Here is a 19,953-nt window from a genome sequence, read left to right as displayed (position 1 = left end):
TCGAGGCCTGCTGGGCCCTGGCTGCCCTGCGGCGCTGGCCCCACAGGGCGCGGGTCCGCGCCCGGGTCCTGGAGCTCGCTCTGTGACCCGAGGCCTGCCGCCGGGGCCCGGGTCTGCCGCGGGCCTGTCCGGTCCGTGCCGCGGGGGCGGTGCCGAGCCTGGCGCAGAGGGCGGCCGGGGGCCGAGGGGCGGCCCAACGGTGGGAGGCCCCGCCGGCGGCCCTTGGACCCGGGCCCTGCGCCGAGCCGAGCCGAGCCATGGCGGCGCCGGGGCAGAACCTGGCCGTGGTGGTGCACCGAGCCGGGGACCTGCGCCTGGTACGGGCCGAGAGGAGCGGGTTGTCCGCCGCGGTTCGGTTCGGCGGGGTCCAAGCAGAGGGCGCCGGGCGGCAGGGCCGGACGGCGGAGGGGCGGCGGGGTGGAAGGGAGCCGGGGCAAGCCGGGCCGATGGGCAGCTCCCAGGGGCCGGGAGCCTTCTGGGGCTGAGGGCTGAGGGGTGTCCGGTTCCCCCGAGCGGCAGGAAGGTGCCCGAGGAAGGGCAGCGGCTGCACCCGTGTCCGAGGGGGCTGACCAAGCAGGGTGCAGGGATCTCAAAGCTTAGGGCTGCCCTATAGCTAGGGACCACCCGAGCCCCTCTTTGGGTCGTGTGGATGGAAGGAGAGACGTGGAGCGGAGGGACAGGGGGTGGGTGCCGTTGGGTAGACAGCCCCTTGGACAGTGTGCGCCCATCTGGAGGCTGACACGTTCCTGCTTTTGATGTCAGAGCTCAAGTGGGAAGCTGCAGGAGGGTTCAAAGGGAGCAGCTGCACAGGTCAGGTCTGTGCTTGTCCTGGGGTACCCTCGTGGAGACAGGGGCCTTTATTTTCAGTGGATGCTTCAGTCTGATTCTGCTTTTCTGACCGAGTACTTGGATATTCCAATGATTCCTTAGATATTCCTAGAATCATTGCAGCGCTGCTGAGGGTCTATGTTTGCCTGTTTGGGAAATGCCAAACTGGGGAAGGAAGATTTACATAAGCAAACATTGACAGGCAGTTTTCTGTACAAACAGTTCTGGCAGGAGGGCTCTTACAAGCATGCACACTTTGGCTATGTGCAGTAGCTTGTTTAGGGGATGATTATCAGGGAAGCAGTTGATTTTTTACAGTTCCTGCACAGGTCAGGTGGCATGTGCCAAAGGCCAAATGGTGTCCATATGGGTAATTCCTTTGATACAGCTGCACCTTCACTAGAAGCAAGTGCAGCCTGACTCCTGCTAGAAATAAAAACCATCATCTTTTGGTGATGAATTGAGTGATAAATTTGGTGAGAATTGAGATGGTCCCTCTAGTTCCTCAATGCGTCTCCAAAACTAGAAGGTGTATGAGACTTGTGAGGGTGGATCTGTCCCCATCCTGTCTCTGTTGCTGGTCTCTAAACTGGCTTACACCCAGATGTGTGAGTTTTCCTTGGTATGTTCTTACTGCTGGAGGCACTGGAGGTGTTTGTCAGTGCTCCCCTGGCCCTACTGGTGACCCCTCGGTGTGTGACCCTCCTGGGCTTCTCTAGAGTTTGTTTGCCAGTGGCACTCTTTGCATTGACCCACAGCTTGTGTAAGGAGTCTAGGCGGTGAAGTCTGAACTTATCTGTGTTATTAATACATAAAGGTATCAATATACCTATATCAGTATAGGTGAGATTGTGTTCCTGTAATTCCTGCACCCTTCTTGATTCTTGTGGAATGATTTTTCTCTTCCTTTTTGTCCGTAGGAAAACCATCCAATCCCAGAACCAGGTCCCAATGGTAGGTCTAGAGATGACTGCTTCTGTCTGCTTTCTTTACTAATCTCTTTCTTTTTTTACTCTCATTTGTCACTCCATGATATTATAGAGATTAAATGATACTGAGAAAGTATAAAACAATCCAAAAAAGAATGCGTGGCTAAAAGAGATAACTGCATTTCCACTTGAAAAGAAGAGCTGGAGCACAGATACACCTCTTAGCTGTCTATTTTTGCTTGTTTCATCAGTTCATGTATTTCACATTAAGTAGCTTTTGGGACACATCAGATGACCTTACTGCAGGACTATGTATTAATAGGCCAGGCATATGGGCTGGTAAGTTTGATTCACTGACGCTCCAGGGCTGAAATCAACTTAGGGAGAAGGAAAAATTAAATAGACTTCCTCTTTTATTTTTCCTCCAGTAATAGTCACGCCCCTCTTAGATTGTATTACCTTTTGTTGACAGGGGCCTTACCTTAAGCTTTCCTGATTTGTAAATCCTTGTATAGTTTTGTGTTCAACATTCAGGGGTCTCATGAATGCTAAGGTGTGCCCATGCAGTTCAGGTATATATATTCTAGTAAATATATGTACTAGTGTATATATATATATATAATGTTTCAGTGCTGGCTTGGCCTTTGTGGGGCACAGGGACAGCACACTTATCACTCTCCCAGTGCCCAAGAAGGGAGGTTTTTCTACAAGGGACTTTTCTTCCCTTTCTGCAGAGGTCCTGCTGCGGATGCATTCCGTGGGGATCTGCGGCTCTGACGTTCACTACTGGCAACACGGTCGAATTGGGGATTTTGTTGTGAAGAATCCCATGGTGCTGGGGCATGAAGCTTCCGGGACTGTGGTCAAAGTGGGATCAGGGGTGACTCACCTCAAACCAGGTAACTGGAATCAAAACTGGCTTTTTATTTGTTTTCCTACGGATCATTTCTGAAGAATGTGTTGATAACAGGCTGTGCTTTTCTGTTACATTCGTTTATCTGATGTTCTGAGCTGTGAATTGCACAGTGTGACCTTCTCCTTCAAAGAGTGTCACTGTGCTGCAATTAATCACGCAGTTTGGCACTGTAGTTTATGGAATTCTTAGCTATGCTTTATCATGGGGTATTTTGAGCTGGTCTGACCTCAATTTAATGCACAGTGGGATGAATGCTGGTAGAAGGTGCCTTTTGAAGCAGCTAGATAAAGCCTCAAAACCCACGTATGTTGCTCTTGCCAGCAACCTGCTGTTAATGTTTCTTTGCTGTGTATGTTTTTGAAGGAACAAATGGCCTCCTGCAGTGGAGAGAGGTCATCGGAGCAACTGTACCAGGCCCCAGGTGTGACCTCTACACTTCACTGGGCTCATGAATATCTTAGAAAATGGGCTGAGCAGTGAATTGTCAAAGTCTGCTGATGACAGCAACATAGGCAGGGTGGAGAAGACATGGGAGAGCTAGCAAGAGTACAGAGAGACCTTAAGGATGCTGGGGCAATAAGATGCAAGTGAAATTCAATGCGGGTAAACAGAAAGTTGTGTCCATGACAGAAGAAATAAAACCAGCTTCATATCTAAAATGGGCTGACCATCACTGCTGAAGAGTGAGATCTTTGTCTCTGACACAGTGCATAGTAATGTTGGCACAGTAATGGTGAAAAATGCAAATCTGTATTAGGAAAGGGATAGAGACTGAGAGGACATCATTGCACATCTGAAGCTCTGCATGCAGATCTCCTCCTTTCCAAAGGGATATAAAAGAAGTGAAAAAGTTTCAGTGGAGGACATGTAGATGATGAGATGTAGAGCAGGGTCTCTATGACAAATGACTAAGGAACTTGAGCCTAGGAGCTGGAGAGACAACTCCAAGACATCTGATATGGGTCTGAAGACTCATGGAGGGCAGGGAGAGGGCACATAAAGTTTCCTGCAGCCTCCTAGAGAAACTGATGTGTTACAGTCTGGACAAGTGGTGTGTGCAGTGGGTCGGCAATAGGCTGATGGGCACCCAGAGGGTGAACAGCTCTTTCTCCATATGGAGACCTGTCACCAGTGAGGTCCCTCAGGGATCGATATTGAGCCCAGCACTGTTCAGTGTCTTCATAAATGATCCGGAAGGTGGGATCAAGTGTACCCAGACTGAGTGGGAAGTGGTCACTTTGGCAGGGAGAGGCACCCTGCAGGGTGACCTGGATGGGCTGGAAGCATGGGCTAATGAGAACATCATGGAGTTCAACAAGGACAAGTGCCAGGACTTGCACCTGAGAACACACTCCAGGAGTGCAGCACAGGCTGGGATCTGTCAGGCTGGGAGCAGCTCTGTGGAAAGGGAGCTGGAAGTCCTGGGGGACACAAACTCAACAGGAGTGAACAATGTGCAGCTGCAGCAAATAAAACCAACAGGATGTTGAGGAACATCAGCAAAGGCATCACCTTGCTCATAAAGGTGTCATTGTCCCACTCTACTCACTGCTTGTCAGGACACACCTGGAATAGTGAGGTCAGTTTGGTCCCTGCTGCACAAAAAAGACGTGGACAGGCTGGAGAGGGTCCAGTGAAGTGCCACAAAGGTGATCTAAGGCCTGGGAAGCCATGTGAGAAAAGGCTGAGAGAGCTGGGCTTGTTCAGCCTGGAGAAAAGGAGGCTCAGGGGAGACCTTATGACCATGTTCCAGTATTTAAGGGTGGTTACAAAGACAACAGAGACTCCCTTTTTTCAAGGAGTTCCATGGAAAAATGAGAGGTGATGGACACAAGTTCATTTTGGAAAGATTCCAGTTAGACATCAGAAGAAAAGTTTTCAGAATGAGAGCAATCAGCTATTGTAATAATGCCCCTGGTGAAGTTATGGGTTGCTCAGTGTTGGATACTTTTAAGATTCAGCTGGCCAGGGTACTGAGCCATCTTGTCTTGATTGTGTTTTTGCAAAGAAAGGTTGGACCAGATGATCCTTGAGGTCCCTTCTAACCTGGGATTCCATGATTCTATGGTTCTATGGAAAATTGCCTGTTCTCTGATTCCTCTGATACAATAGCAAGGGACAGTGGGAGCCAGGTGCAGCATTTACCTGAGATGCACCAGCTTCACCTACAGGCCCCCATGGCAAAGGATCCTTAAAGTTTGTGTGGTGGAAGGAGGAAGAGAAATGTTGAGGGTTACTAAATACAAAGAAGCCACATGCAGCTTAGGAGGCTCATAGCTGAATATAGTGAGAGGCTGAGAGAACATTCAGAATGTGCTTGTCCTGCTCCTCTCACCCTGAGACATCCCCGATTTGCTGTTTCAGAGGTGGTGCAGTGGGCTCTATGGCTTTTTACTTCTGTCCATCCTCCTGTTGTCCCTGTTGTGACTGAAAGCCTGTTGGTGGAGAGATTCACTGAGAGATTTGCCTTTAATTGTCTTCCTCTGTCAAATAAAATTGACTATCTTGTGTCCCTTGCATACTTGTAAGTTGTACTGCAGTCACATACTTGTTTTGTTTAGTCCATCCTGCCTCATGATTGAAATTATATAATTGCTCTTTGTCCTGCAGCATGAGTCCTTCCAGCAGTCTGTGTTACTCCATCAGACCATGATGATGTCTCTGTTCCCCAATAAGTTCTTTGTGACTCCTGGATTTGCTTCTGCAGCATAAGCTTTGCTCCCGATGGGGTAGCCCTTTCCAGCTGGCAGCGTGGTGGCCAGCAGAGATCACCTGCTTTGTCCCGATTATTTCCTCTTCCAATCACTATGGGTTCTGAAAAAGCTCTGGTCACCATGTGATTGTCTGGGGTGGGGACTGCCTTTCCATCTGCTAAGGTTGAGTGCAAAGCAGCTGGAGAGAAGTTTGTATGTGTTTGTATGTGTCTGTGCTTCTGAAACACTGGCTCAAGTAACTTGATGATCTTGGGGATGAGGCCACTGTGAAGGAAGTGTTAAGAACTTGCCTGATGTGTGCAGTGTGATCTTTCTCAGTTAGCAGATGTTCTTCATGCTTCTTTTGTGCCAAGGTTTCATGCTGCCTTATGTGGTCGGTTGGTGCTACCTATGCACTCAAGTTCTTCCTAAGTAACATAGTGTGCTTTCACCCTGACAGGTGATCGAGTTGCTGTCGAGCCTGGTGTCCCAAGAGAAATGGATGAGTTCTGCAAAACTGGCCGCTACAATCTGTCTCCAACCATCTTCTTCTGCGCAACACCTCCTGATAATGGGAACCTGTGCCGCTACTACAAGCACAGTGCCAGCTACTGCTACAAGTTAGTTAGTGCTCCCTCTGCATAGAAGTAGTACTCTCTGAGAGGGATTAATGAAACAACCGTCTCTTGGCCCCTTTGAGTATTGCAGTGAGGACTCTTTACGTGCACACAACAGGTTTTATTGCTTTCTGACCCATTAATAACATGTATAAGGCTTGGACGGCTGCCGCTTTGCAAGGGTTTGTCAAGCAGGTGTAGTTTATTCCCTCTGGTGCTCGACATAAACAAAACATGTCTTGCATATTTCCTGGGTGTCACCACTGTTTTACACTTTAATTATTTTTTTTTCATATTTGTTACCTGCTCTTAGTTTCTTTTCCGCTGTCTTTCTATATTCTTGTCTTTTAAGAACAGTGCTTGAAGGTTTTTGAGCTGAGTTAGCTTTACTGCTGCTTTTCAGGAAGCACCACATTGACTGCTGATGCCTCCCTCTGTCATTTAGAACAGTCATCCTATCTAGAGAAAAACAGGAACAGAAAGCAGTGTCCCTGCTAAAGTGCTTTTCTGTGTGGTGCTGAGTGGCCCCACTAAGCTGCCACCATTACACATCTGTTTTCATAGCCAGTTCACTAAACTTGAGTATGTACTTAACTGTGGTAGGCTGACACATTTGCTTAAAAGGAAGTCTGAGCTTATGTACTCTGGCAAATATACTAGAAACCTGATTAAACATCTGAAACATTATACCCACAGAAGTGCATTTACACAAGGATTTAAAACCAGTCTAGGGCAGTGGCCCCCTGAGGCTGGAGCTTGTTCTTTCTCAATCTATGGGGAGCTGGTGCTTCCATGAGCAGGAACATCTTTGGTGTCTGCAGAGGAAGTGTTCAGGATCAATCTGTTGGGAGAGGCACTTGAATGCTTTTCTCATGAAAGTCCTCAGGCAGAAAGCTTCTTTCAGAGTGGATCCCGAGTAGCTGCAGTGGGATGTTGTGCTGGCCTGGGTGGGACTCACTTCTCAACTCGTCCAGACTTGCTGTCACTGCTTTCCTGTGCGTTACTAACATTTTCTGACAACATCACTAGTTTTTGCATGGGAAGCAGTGGTCGGTTTGTAGTTGTCTTTTTCTCTAGTTTGAGGAAATACCACTCTGGCTAATTTTGTTTTTTTTTAAGCTTTGAAATGTAAAGCCTGATTCTAGTGCTCCCAGTTTCAAGTTAGCAGTGCAGCCCTGTCTGATGCATTGCAGATTCCCTGGGATGAAATGCCTCTGCCAGCACAGATTTGCCTAGAAGAGATGATGGCTGAGCTCAATGATCCCTCATATATTTAAGCTATTATCTGTCTGTCTGCTGATGGACAGATTGTGTTGGATGCTCTGAGTAATATGGGATCATGCTGCAAAGCTGCCCTCCCCACTGATGGTGGAGGAGGGCAGATCCACTAGTAGCAAATGTGATGCCAAACTCTGAGACAACTGAACTCTTGGAGTCAGTCCTTTAATGCCTCCTGGAGATAAGGGACATAGAGCTGTCTCACAGATATCTTCCCACAGCTGTCATTTCCTTTACTTTGGCCTGGCTGAGATCTGACCTTGAGCTTCCCAGGGCTGTCAGAAAGACCTTTCTCACAGTGTAACAGCCCATGCTGGGGCTTTCTGGAGGACTGGGTTGTGGGGCTCAGGTTTATTTCTGTCTACAGTTCAGAAAGGTTTTATGCCCTCTGCTTTTTTCCATCACTTAATGTGTTATGGTGCTTTTTCTGTCCAAAAGTTGATACCCACTGTACGCACTTTTCCTTGCTGGTAGGAGGGTTTATGCTGGGCCCAGTCCACTGGTTGAAACAGTTGGCGCATCAGGAGAGAATATCCCGGGCATGATGAGAGACCTGGATCTGGCTGCCTTTACTTTATGTGGCATCAGCATTAGCAGTAAGATGTTTTCTAAAAGTGTGGAGATGAATGATTTGACCCAGATAAGGGGTCTGGGAGCTCACTGGTAGGTCCCAGCCGTAGGGCAGCCTTCAGGGTAGGCAGCTGTGGGGGTTATTTCAAATGAATGGCAAAGGAATTTTTGGGGTGACTCACCACATTCTGGAGAGACGATGGTGGGAAGTTTGTGGGTCTTTGCATTTGGTGCTTGGGGTGCTTCACTGGTAACTGGTTTAGGTGCACTTGATACGATAGCAATAGAACAAGAGGTTGAAGCTAAAACAGGGTAAGTTCAGGTTAGATATAAGAAAGAAGTTCTTTACTGTAAGGGTGGTGAGGTGCTGGCACAGGCTGTCCAAAGAAGTGATGAATGCTTTATCCCTGGCAGTGTTCAAGACCAGGTTGGACAGAGCCTCGGGCAACATGGTAGTGTGAGGTGCCCCTGCCCATGGCAGGGGGTTGGAACTGGATGATCTTAAGGACTTTTCCAACCCAAACCATTCTGTTATTCTTTGCCACTTCAGAGGGGGGAAAAAGGCAATATAACTTCTTTGAAAGCATTCCAGCCCTGCATTTCTCAGACCAGGCATAAGAATGTATTTTGGCACCATGATTTAGAGCAGTGTTTGGTCTTTGAGTTCCGTGGCTTTCATTATCACCTTCATAAACCTCTTCAGTGACTGTTGCTTGTGTTTGATTCTTGCAGGCTCCCAGATAATGTCACCTTTGAAGAAGGAGCCCTTATCGAGCCCCTTTCAGTGGGAATCCATGCCTGCAAAAAAGCGGGAGTCACTCTGGGAAGCAAAGTCTTCGTGTCTGGCTCTGGTATAGTGAATGGATTCAGATCTGGGGTTCTCTGCCTGCCGTGGTATGGAAGGCAGCAGCCAGGCTGCAAGACGGGCTTCTGGGCTCTGCTATAGGCATGCCTCATGGCAGAGTTACAGGGATGCTGAGGGGACCATGAGTCTGTCTTACTCATGCTGAGCTACAGTGCTGCATTTTGAGCAGTCCAAATGCAAAGGGCAGTGTCCGGGTGTGCTGAGCCTACCAGCTTGAGGGAACAGAGAAGCAGGTGGCGGTTTTCCTTGCAGAGTCCCTTGTGTAGCAATAGCTGCTCTCTCAGCAGCTGGTCTCAGTACCCTGGGATCATGGTGATACTGTGAGCCAGGTGAACAGCTCTGAAACACAATCAGAGCCTCCTTTAGCCTAGGAACATGCTGAGCTCTGGGCAACTTCAGAGCCTGTGGCTGGGGCTATCTGGCAGTTGTATATATTCTCTTTTCTCCCCTTTGTACCCAGGACCAATCGGCCTTGTAAATGTGCTTGTTGCTAAGATGATGGGTGCAGCAGCTGTGGTAATTACAGGTAAGTCCTTTTAACCCTTAAGAGTGTGCCCATTTCCCACGATACAATGCTGACTAATTCCAAATTATTCCTTCAAGGTAACTGCTAGGGAAGGCAGCCCAAGCACAGTGGAAAGTCTGTTCATGAATGGAGTAGTAGCGTGTGCCTGTTTGGAGGGCATCCTAACAAACACATCATTCCCCAGGACTCTTGCACTAACTGGGATCTGTAAGATGATGCAGGTTGCAGCTGGTGCTTCTCTGCTAGGTTAGCTGGCCAGGGTAGTAACTTCTGCTTCCTAGCACAGGCAAGTTGTGCTAGTGGAGTAGCTACAGTACTTCCAGGAGAGTAAACCAGACGAAAATGAGTGGTCCCTTAGTCAAGTCTGAGCAGGTCTTTTGGGAAGAGGCAATGTGTCTTGTGTGTATGACAAAGCAGAGTTACATAAGCTGTGCTTGCTCTTGGTGCCTCTGTTCACTAACTGGTTTGGTTTTTGGTGGGCTTTTTTTTTCCATTTTGAACTTTTCTGATCTCACCTTTGTGTTTTGCCTTTAGCTCATAGATTAAGTCTTGAGGATTGGGTTTTGTCTTCCTTGTCATACTTATAGACCTTATTATATCTGCTTCTAGTCTTCACCTAGGCATGCAGGCCAGACAACACACTGTATTTGAGACCCTGTTTGAAGCTGTTCTTGGAGGTATGTTCTGAGGAGGTTTTTTCTCTTGTAGAGCTAGTCGATAGCACAGACACAGTGTTTGCACAGTCCTTTCTGTGTGCAATCGCATTGTGCCTCTCCAGTCCTCCTTTGCTGCCCTTATTTCTGCTGTCCTGCTGAAGGGTTCATTTTCCTCTGATTATCCTTAATGACTGAAATGGCTTTTTCAGGGCTCCTGCATTTCAGGAATGGGCCTTTCCTAAATAACTGTGTCCTGGAGACTTCTAGTCTAGCTGCTGCTTGTGCCATGTTTTTGTCTGGCTGCATCTGGAAAACCTCTGAGGATGGAGATCACCTTTCTGGATACCTGCTCCAGTATTGTACCGCCTCTTAATGAATGAAGAAGCTTTTTCTGGGATCCACTCACAAACTGTCATTCTCAGGTGCTTCAACAACTGAAATGAGTCTTCATCATATTTGCAGCTGCCGTTCTGGTTGTTGCATGCAGCTGCTTGATCCCCCCTTCTCTGTGCTATGCTAACGCAGCCCAGCTCCTTCCATTTCCTCAAAAGTTCAGGCTCTTCTGCATAGTTTGCCCAGAAGAATGGAGAGAGGGAGTAACCTCAGGAAGTTCCCTGGTTGAAACTTCCACCTAGGTTTTGAACAGGCCCCGGCAATGGTGTTTTCAGCTCCTGCTGCTACTCTTGGATGTTTCTGAGTGCTGATGGCTGGGAGGAGCAGTTACAGGTATGACTAAACAGTGAGCACAGGTTGCCACAGCATTCTGGGGCCGAAGCCCCAACCTGAACCTTACAGAAGTCTGTTACTCCACCTCCCACACTTAGGGCCAAGAGTACTTTTGCCCTCTCAATTACTGTGTTCAGCTTCAGTTGAGAGACAAAATTCTTGTCCCACCTTCTTGCCTTTGCATAAGAATCCTTCAGGAGTAGCTCATGTGAAAACCTAAGGCAGATCATTGCCTTCTCCTCCCTAATCCTCTTGCTGCCAAGTCCAGGGCACTTTTGGCCCTGCTGGCCCAACCCTGCAGGCGTGTGCTTGGTGGACATGATCAGTCCATATTTTGTGAAGTGTTTGAGGATGTTGGTTGCTATAGCAGGAAAAGCAGCTCTGCCTCTTGAGTCATGTGTAAGAAACTTTGCTGTCAAGCTGAGCTGGTGGGTGACCCGGTCTTTGGGTGGGGAAGTGCTTGGTGAGCTGGCAGGGGCTAGTGAGGCTGAAGTAGCTGGTCCAGTCCTGCCTGGGTGCATTCTCCCCTGTAACACTAGGGCTGCTGTTGCCTCTGCCTGTAGACTGCCCCTGGGGACCTTTGGCAAGCAAGTCCATATAGTATATGCCATAGGGCTCTACATGGCTGTAGGAAGTTCTTGATGCCTGGTAGTCAGCAAGCTTGGCTACATGGAATTAGCACCTTCATATCTTTATGCCTTGGTCTAGGTAATGGTTCTGACTTGTAGAATTCTCCCACCTGATAAGTGATTGGTTGAGATGCTCAGAGGCGTCTCTAGTAAGGTCTTTGTTTGTGACATGAGCTGAGGAATGGGTTTAGTTTGGCTTGTTGCTGCTGGGGATTTTGCTGCCCTTCTCAAGGAACTCTCTATTTCATCAGCTTTAGGAGCCAACACCTATGAGGTGCGACTGCCCACAAAGGCTCTCTTGTACTCTGCTGTACTTTGATTCTTTGAATTCATCACCCTGAGCTTTTACGACACGTTTATCTGTGAGCAGGTTTGTCTGTGCAGTGCTTTGAGCAGCACTTCAGGCTTCAGATGTGTGTGTTTTGACAAACCACACACAAATAGAGAAATACCTAGAAGAGCTTTTTCGTGACATGGGGAGAAGTGGCCTCCTGTAGCTTCTGCAGTGAGTGTAGCACACCTCGAGTCAATGAATTTTGGACAGTTGCATCTGTCAAGGGGCTGGGTCCCTTCTCTGGGACTCCCTTAGACTCTCAGACCAGCTGGCACTGTAGATAGAGGCTAATACTCAGCCCTACCCTTCCAAAGGCACATATGTGTCAAAGCTTGCCTTTCCTCACAGAAAGCAGCTTTCCTGATAAAAGATACTATGCTTCTGATAACCTTTGCTCTTCTCCCTGAAGTACTTTATTCCTGGCAGTCTAATGTTCTGCCTGTTGGGGGAAGGGGGAGGCTGATGTATTTAATGGACTGCAGTTGGGTGCAAAAGATTGGTTTGTTTCATGGATCCTCATCTACTCTTCCTTAAGGTCTATAGCTTTCTCCACTCTGCTGTTGAGTGTGATTGATCTTTATGGGCAACCTTTTCCTGCCTTCTTGCCTTGCTGTATAAATTGCTGTTGTTCTGAAAAGCTGCTTTTCTCCTTAAAGGCATGTAAAAAAGCAGTCTTATTCCCCAGCAAGTGAAGTGACACTGGGTATTCATACAGAGGTGTTGGGCTGTTTTGACTTACTCTGATAATAAAGGTACAATTAGCAATTCCTGCTTAAGGGAAACTTCCCCTTGTGCTATCTAAATCTGAAGTCCTGGATGCTGGTGCTCTCAGAATCCATGGAGTCAAATTCAGGGAAGATGAATAACTGATCAGAGTTAAACTCTTTTGTGAAGGAAGATCATCACAGAAAGTGGGAGAGTGTCTGGATATTTTCCTGTTAAGTTGGTTTAAGAACATCACAAGAAGCTTAGGTGTAATTTGATAACTCCATGGGAGCAGAGATACAAGAACAAGCTGCTCTTATCCTGGTAGCCAAAACTTTCATTAGCTCCCAGAACCAGGAGGTGAAAGCAGATTTCTGCCTAGAGGCAAGATGCAACACTTTAACTGTGTAAGCGACCAGTTTCCCAAGAGCTCTGTGGAGTTCAGCCACAGTAAGGCTTAAAATATGAACAACTTAGTCCTTCTCGAGACTGACAAGTGTCTGCAGCTCTAAACAATGCAGTAACCTCATTTGATAACCTGCACATATGTCAGCTTCAGTAGATGCTCAGTGGTGATTCACTTAGGCCAGGTGTACCAAGGTGTTATCAAAGGTCAGATGGTATTGCTGTGTCCTGTGTCTCTCTCTAATGTAAGGACTTCCTTCCCAAGCAGATCAGCAAACCAGAGGCTAACTATAGGAAATGTGGGGAATGGGGGGTTGTTGCCTGAGAGGGACTTTTGTGGACACTTTAAAATGCACTGGTTGGCCTGTTGCAGGACAGTGCTTCTGGATGTGTTTGTGCCAAAGAGACATTATAAAATGTACTAGTGATGGGGCAGATATTGAGTGGCTGAATCCAGCTGTGACTGCTGCAAGCTTGTGTTTTGAGACCAGACTTCATGGGGAATTTGGTCCATGGCTGGGAGCACTGATGAGGCCCTGTGGTCTCCTTGCTGAACACTGAGATTTGGGTGACACCAGCAATGCCAGGCAGGAGTGTTTCTTAGTACTTCAGGTGCTTCAAAAATGCCCATGTCCATGCTCATGCTGCATGGAGGATCTCCAGCAGCAAGAGCAGAAGGTCTCTAGCTCAGGTAGCAGAGGATCAAGCATGACTGTACACATGGCCTGAGGCCATGTTCAGTTTGAGAGGGACAGATGTGACTGATGCATCCTGCAGCTGCAGGAATGAGAGCCCGTGTTGAGGCTTCCAGAATGATACTGCCTTACTTTCTGGCCTTGTCTATTCCTCTTTCATCTGCATTTTGTTACCGTTTGTTATCCCTTCTTGAAACTCCCTCCACAGGTCCCTAGGTGCTCATCTTGCTGGCTGTGTCCACACCCAGCATCCCAAGCTCTCCTGCTGCAGTTGGGGCATATCCTTTGCCTGCCCCGGCAGTTAAGTAACATCAGGTTTGCATTTGTGATGGGCAGGGTAAGTCCTGGGGCCTGGCTTCCTTCCAGCACTGGGGATGAGTCAGTGGCTCATGTCAGAGCAGTAGCCTCATTCTTCTTCTCATTTCTCTTGATATTTTCACACCATGCCTATCTCTGACTTCTCTAACAACTGTGCCCTAGTGAGAAGGGCATTTTCCTCTGTGGTGGGTAGGTGCGCTGTGTGCCCTGGAGAGGAGGATGCTCCTGGCAATGGCATTATTTTCTGAGTCTTCAAGCCTCTAGGCCTCTAGCAGGAAGCATTGCTCTTCCCTCAGTTTTGGGTCTAGGAAATTTTTGGTGTTACAGCTTAGTTTCCACCATTGATCCAGATGTTTTTTCCAGTGCCAGTACACAGGCCCCTCCAGACCACTGCTTCAGTGTAAGACAAAGAGGTTGTTTCTGCATAGGAAATGCCATTCTCCTCTGCTCTCTACCTCCTTCTCTCCAGAGATGTCCTGATAACCAGTGGTGCATGGAGAGGGATGGGTGGCTTCCTTCCAGGAGATGTGAAAGAGAAGATACAGTGTGGCTGCTGAACAGGGCAGCTCACTCCATTTTACAAACCGTTTTGTGGATACTCAGAAGATAATGACAGTGCTGTTGAGACCCCCCTGACAGAGTACCAGGGTATAGCCGTGCCCTTGCAGAAGTTTAGCATCAGCAGCTTTCTTGCTCTGTGTTATTGGGGTATCTGAGGTCCACTGTATTACCAGATCCACTCCCTTTTTTCACAGGCTTGCCTGCTCATTCATCTGTGACACAAACTGGTGGAGAAATGCTCAGCGGCCTCCAGTGCTGTTAGGAGGAGGGTGAAGGATAGGAGAGGTTTGTAACAGCAGGGACGCACTTATTGTTGATAACTAATGCATTCTGCAGTTCTCTCAGCTGAAAGCATCTGCAGATGGTTCATTGAGGAAGCCCTCAGAGAGCTCCTGATCTGCTCTCATCCAGTACCATTGGAAGTGAAATAGCCACATTCATGATCTTCTGAGCCTGATGTCTCCTGTCAGAAAGGCAGTCAGTGCTGCCTCCTGTGCTCTTCTGTCAGTGCTGTGCTGCCTATAGACAGGTGATTCTGGGCCATCAGGGAGGAAGGTCAGAGCAACCTTGCCTCTGCTTAGAGCCCTTTGAGAGGTATCCTTGAGGGTCTGAGCAGCCGCAAATAATCTTGAAAGCCAGGGAACTAAAATGCAAAAGTGAGTGGTGGTTTTTTTCCTCACTGGAAGCTCCTCCCTAGGTTAACTCACTGAGTGTGTGTTTTGTACGTGTACATGGTTTTGTACAGTCCATTTTCACCAGTGGATGGAGGTCCTGTGTGAATTAGTGAACCTGCGTCATGAAAGAGTCATTGCCAGAGAGACAGTGGGCAGTGCAGTCTTAGCTGCAGGTTTGGTAAGACACCTCCATACTGTTCAGGCAGGGTAAGTGTAGCTCAGCACTGCCCTGTTTGTCCTGATCTCCTGCTGCTTTTTGCTTTTGCCTCCACTGAGGTTCCTCTTCTCTGCAGTGTCAGGACAGCAACACAACAGTGCTTGGCTACGGCTCTTCCTGCTGTGAATCCTGCTTGTGGCACCCATGTGCATGCCCTTTGGAATTAAGCTTGGCCTTCTAGTTTATCTTGGCACACTGTCAGTATTCCAGAGAGAAATTGGGAAATCTACAAATTGATTGTCTTAGAAAACACCCCTCAAGTCTAGTGGTGGCAGCTGTTCCTTCACTCAGACATTGCTTTGCAAGGTGTAGATTTAATGTGTGAGTTTATACTTTAGCCTCTTTGAAGTGTACTCTCTTCTGCAGCTGGAAAGCCTTTGGCATCTCCTGTGTCTTTAAATTGTCCTCATTGTTATCCTTCTCTGGGCAGGTCTCCCTGCCTTCTCACCAAAGGCTGTGTGAATCTGAGGGAGGGAACGTAGACCCTTTCATTTCCTGGTTGTGTGCTGGCCTGTGAATCATGCTCAGACCACATATATCTGTGCTTCCATCAGGGCTCCTTGATGGTGGCCTACCTACATCAAAGGTGGGAAACCCTTTGGTCTTAGTCATCTACGTACATTCTTGAGAAGGTATAAGTGGGCTGCATTTTCTACTTTGTTCTACCACTGGCAAATGCTGTATTCTGAGAGAGTTGGCAGCTGGTCACCCAATAAGGTGGTTCTGTTGAAACATCAGATGGGGTAAAGAAAGCAGATTCTTGCTCCCCTTTAGCTTCACATTGTGCTCCAGTTCTTGAGCTGTTTTGTCTTTCCCCAGATTTATCTGCCTCTCGCCTGCAAAAAGCCAAGGAGGTGGGGGCAGATTTCACCATTCAGGTGAAGAACGAGACCCCACAGGAGGTGGCCTCCAAAGTGGAAAGTCTGCTTGGCTGCATGCCTGAGATAACTATCGAGTGCACAGGAGTGCAGGCCTGCATCCAAGCTGGCATTTATGTGAGTACCACTTGTCCCCAAGGCAGAACAGTAATGGAATTGGCTTTTCTTTTTCTGGGATGCCACAGTGAATGACAATTACCTCACTCCCATAGTGCTTAATTGAAGTGGGCTTGATGTGGGGAGAGAAGGTGCTTGTCAGACAACAAACTAAAAGAGATTAATAAAGAGTTAACATCTTTGCAGGCAGCACAGGGATACATATCTGGTTTGTTGCTCAGGTGCTTAACTACTTACAAAAGAGCCTGCAGTAAGACCCCAAACCCCAACTATGGCTACACAGCAGTGTCAGGGAGCTGGTACAAGTAGGACAGCATCTGCCATTTAGTTGAATGTACATCCAAATAAAGAGAATAATTAAGGCAATTCCAGCAGGTCAAGCAGTTAAGGGGGGGAATTTTGCTGTTCTGAACAGCCTAATAGGAGAGTATGGCAAAGGTAGTGCAGAGTTTCACAGTGAAAGGACATGAGACAAATGAGACAAGCTGCAAAAAGAGAAATTACAGTGGAACATCAGGCTTTTAGTTTTGAATCCCTCCCATTGAATTCCAGAAGTACTTTTCACACTCCCAAATGCCAGTAGCTTTTCAGAATGAGATTTAGATACCAAAATCCTTCTGAGATTTTTAAAAGATTGCAATTTAAGATGTGCTGTGTGTTTCATGTTTGTGGGCTCCTGATGGCATCCTGCCTTTCCCCTGCTTCTCTGCCATGCCCCAGGCAGTCCATTACAGCCACAAAGTGTGGGGTTATTTATTCAGGATGTTCTGCAAAATATAACACACTTGTTTGTTCTCCAGGCCACTCGTTCTGGTGGGACCTTGGTGCTGGTGGGACTGGGGCCTGAGATGGTCACTGTGCCCATTGTGAATGCTGCTGTGCGGGAGGTGGACATCCGGGGGATATTCCGCTATTGTAACACGTGAGTCTCATGAGGGTGGGCTCATGTGTCTCCAAGTCTGTCCTTAAGAAATTCTTGCTATACACAAGGAGGGAGGACATGATAAAAGGCTGGTTTTCCCTACACTTGGTTGAACCTCATGTCACTTGTGAGAGGTCAGTGCAGCAATGCAGTGTGACTGGTGTGTCCTGCATTTTATGCCTTGGTTCCTGCATGAGCCCTGCACTGCAAACTTTTCCACAGAAAAGCAGCCCAGCTGTGTTGTCCTACTGGCCCATTTCATGTAGCATTTGGTGCAAATGAAAGAAGAGAACAGGCTGGAGGGGGCCTTGAGCAACCTGGTCTAGTGAAATTTCCCTACCCATGGGAGGGAAATTGGTAGTAGCTGATCCTTAAGGTCCCTTCCAACCCAGATCTTTCTTTCATCATTTCTGTGATTCTGTGATTTGTGCCTTTAACCCTTACATCCTGTAGAAAGGGAAGGTCAGGTGCTGAGGGTGTTTTGGAAGGGACCAGCTTGTCCGTGAGAGTGCTGGCTCATGGCATGGCAGGGAAGAAGAAACAGATTTTAGCTGTCTCAACACTTTGTGCTGGGAGATCTCTTAAGCAGCGGCCTGGCCTGGACCCACCTGGAGCTGCCTCCTGGCATCCACCTTCCTAAATGCTATATTGTGCATTTTGAGGCAGAGAGTGTGGGGAATCTTTTTTCTGGGCAGAGTCAAAATCCCAGGTGCTGTATCCTGTGCCAGGTGATGCCCAGCTCTGCTCTCCTCACTGATTATGGAAGGAAATCACATCATCAGTCTTGCGGGAGATGAGTGAATATTGGGATGAGCAAGAGCCTTGTTTAGTTTTCATCATTTTGCTGGAGCTGAAGATACATCTGCAGCCAGTCTGAAGGTGTGCTCTCTATAGAGAACTGAACTGCAGAGCTCGTGCACAGGCACAACGTCTTTGAGTATACCCTGAGGGCAGAAGTTCAGCTGTCCTCTCTTAGATACTGTATTCCTTGGGCAGGGCTTGAGATCCAGCACTACACATTTGCAGCCTGGTTTCTGCTCTGTTCAGAGCTGTCATTTCTTGTGGAGCAAGAATCTTTGTTTAGTCTGTAGAGGTTGTTCTCCAGGAAAGATTTATGACATGTAGTCAACCTCCTCCTTAAAATGAGAAATGTCTTTAAGTGTAGAGAGTTTGGAAATCAGGTGAGCTGCTGCATCCCTTTGTATCTCCACCACTCTCATTTGGCCCATTCACATGGAGCAGCAAGGCAATCAAATTGAGTGCATCTCTGCCAGAGAAGAGGTTGGAAGCTGACTAAGGCTTTTCTTCTCCCTGTACCAAGTCACTGTGTTTGAACTCCACAGGGATCAGTCTGCAAGCAGCAAGGTCATGTGAGAGGAGCTGGTTTGTTCCATCTCCCATGCCTGGTGCTTGAGTTTCCCCCTCTGGAAGATTGTTTCAGGAAAAACTCCCCTTGGTTTCTGAGCTAAGGAAATGACTAATGAAACCAAGCTCCTCTATGCCTTTTATGTAAGGCTTCAGGGTAGTAACCGTTCTCACTCTCTGCTCTCCATCTTCCTTGCAGGTGGCCTGTGGCAATCGCGCTGCTCGCATCCAAGCGGATCAATGTCAAGCCCTTAGTTACACACCGCTTCCCCTTGGAAAAGGCTCTTGAGGCATTTGAGACCACCAAGAGGGGGGAAGGGGTCAAAGTCATGCTGAAATGTGACCCCAGTGACCACAACCCCTGAAATGCTGCTGTGGCCGGCCCTTTCCCTGTGTCATTGCCTGCCTGAGATGCGCTGATGAGGCCACAGGAGGCTGATGTATGGCTGTTGCATGGTTACACAGTCACCTTATGCAGGCACTTCTTTGTAATAGAGCTACAAAATCAAATGATAATGAGGGTGAATGGCACTGAGGGATTTACCATTAGAGTATTAACTGGTAACTACACATAGAGAGCCAATAGGGAATAGTTTGAATCAAAACACTGCTGTTTGGTTAGAGATGGTGGTTCACATGGTCGGCTCTTCAGCAGCCCCCACACACAGAAGAGCCTGGATGTCTCTGCATGGCTGCAAGGTTTGTCCATGCAGACACAATGTGGGAGGATGTCACCAGCCACATGGGTGAAGCGAGGACAGAGGTGCTGGTTCTTCACCTTCCTGCCCCACCACTGCCCTAGGGCTGTGCTTGCCGCAGCTCTTCCTGCTTGGCAATCACAGGGTGCATGAATACTCCACCTTCTGTTACACCTTCCCTCGGGGATGCTCAGGGACTGTAACAGTCTGTAGAACAAAGCCTGGCTATCCCACCCTCTATGGGAAGCATCTACACATTCAGGTTGATCTCTCCGTGCTCTTTGAAAATAGAAATCTGCAGGCCCAAAGCTCAGAGCCTGGGCCTGTTTTGAAGAAGCCAGCCTAGAGGCCAGCTGTGACCATACCTGCAGTATTATCCCCCCAGCAGAGCTCCCCGTGGGGCAGAAGGACCACCTCAGGGCAGGGAAACTGCCCTGTCTGTGGCTGGGACCGCAGAGCGGCCTGTGCCCAAGGGGCACAGCTGGCTTTTAGCATGCAGGGGAGCACAGGTGAGAAGTAAGGGGACAGCATCACTCAAAGGTTTTACCACTATGAATGAGTGGTGATGGTACCTTCTCGAGGATATCTGGCCTTCCTGCTGAGTTTGTGAGCCATGCACGAGGTACTGCCAAGGTAGCAGGTTGCAGGTAACAGAAATCTAATCTTTGATTACATCGCATTAATTTTAATACTGAGAGATCAGTCCCTTCATTGGGCCGGTACTGAACTTTCCTCAATAAATGTGTCTTGTGTTCATTAGAGCCTCGGGTTGGAGGTTTGAAGGGGTCTGTGACTTTGGGCCGTGGGGATTTTGCCAATTCCTGGGCTGTT

At 48.1% G+C, this 19,953-nt stretch overlaps 1 protein-coding gene across 2 annotated transcripts; it reads left to right on the top strand.

The window, feature by feature from the left end:
- The first annotated feature begins 209 nt into the window (after positions 1–209).
- Positions 210–19,883, top strand: SORD (sorbitol dehydrogenase). 2 transcript variants are annotated; one of them, XM_034066492.1, is made up of 9 exons: positions 210–317; positions 1,749–1,782; positions 2,492–2,656; positions 5,827–5,986; positions 8,564–8,682; positions 9,157–9,222; positions 16,007–16,137; positions 16,938–17,059; positions 18,624–19,883. In XM_034066492.1, the coding sequence occupies exons 1-9, from the start codon at positions 258–260 to the stop codon at positions 18,787–18,789; spliced, it is 1,023 nt and encodes a 340-aa protein (XP_033922383.1). In that variant the 5' UTR covers positions 210–257; the 3' UTR covers positions 18,790–19,883. The 2 variants fall into 2 exon arrangements, with proteins under 2 accessions (XP_033922383.1, XP_033922382.1); XM_034066491.1 differs by having other exon boundaries at positions 15,962–16,137.
- The last annotated feature ends 70 nt before the right edge of the window (positions 19,884–19,953 follow it).

This window comes from Melopsittacus undulatus, chromosome 9, assembly GCF_012275295.1.
Source record: "Melopsittacus undulatus isolate bMelUnd1 chromosome 9, bMelUnd1.mat.Z, whole genome shotgun sequence".
In the NCBI taxonomy this organism is placed as follows: Eukaryota; Metazoa; Chordata; class Aves; order Psittaciformes; family Psittaculidae; genus Melopsittacus; species Melopsittacus undulatus.
Note: the sequence above shows the minus strand (reverse complement) of the source record. Positions and strands in the feature narration are given on the sequence as shown.

What these genes read in the sequence shown, in the direction of transcription:
- SORD (XM_034066491.1), top strand. Translation starts at nt 258, where the DNA reads ATGGCGGCGCCGGGGCAGAACCTGGCCGTGGTGGTGCACCGAGCCGGG. An exon ending in AGTGCCAGCTACTGCTACAA is followed by an intron (nt 5,987 to 8,563) that starts GTTAGTTAGTGC and finishes TGATTCTTGCAG; the next exon opens with GCTCCCAGATAATGTCACCT. An exon ending in GCATCCAAGCTGGCATTTAT is followed by an intron (nt 16,138 to 16,937) that starts GTGAGTACCACT and finishes TTTGTTCTCCAG; the next exon opens with GCCACTCGTTCTGGTGGGAC.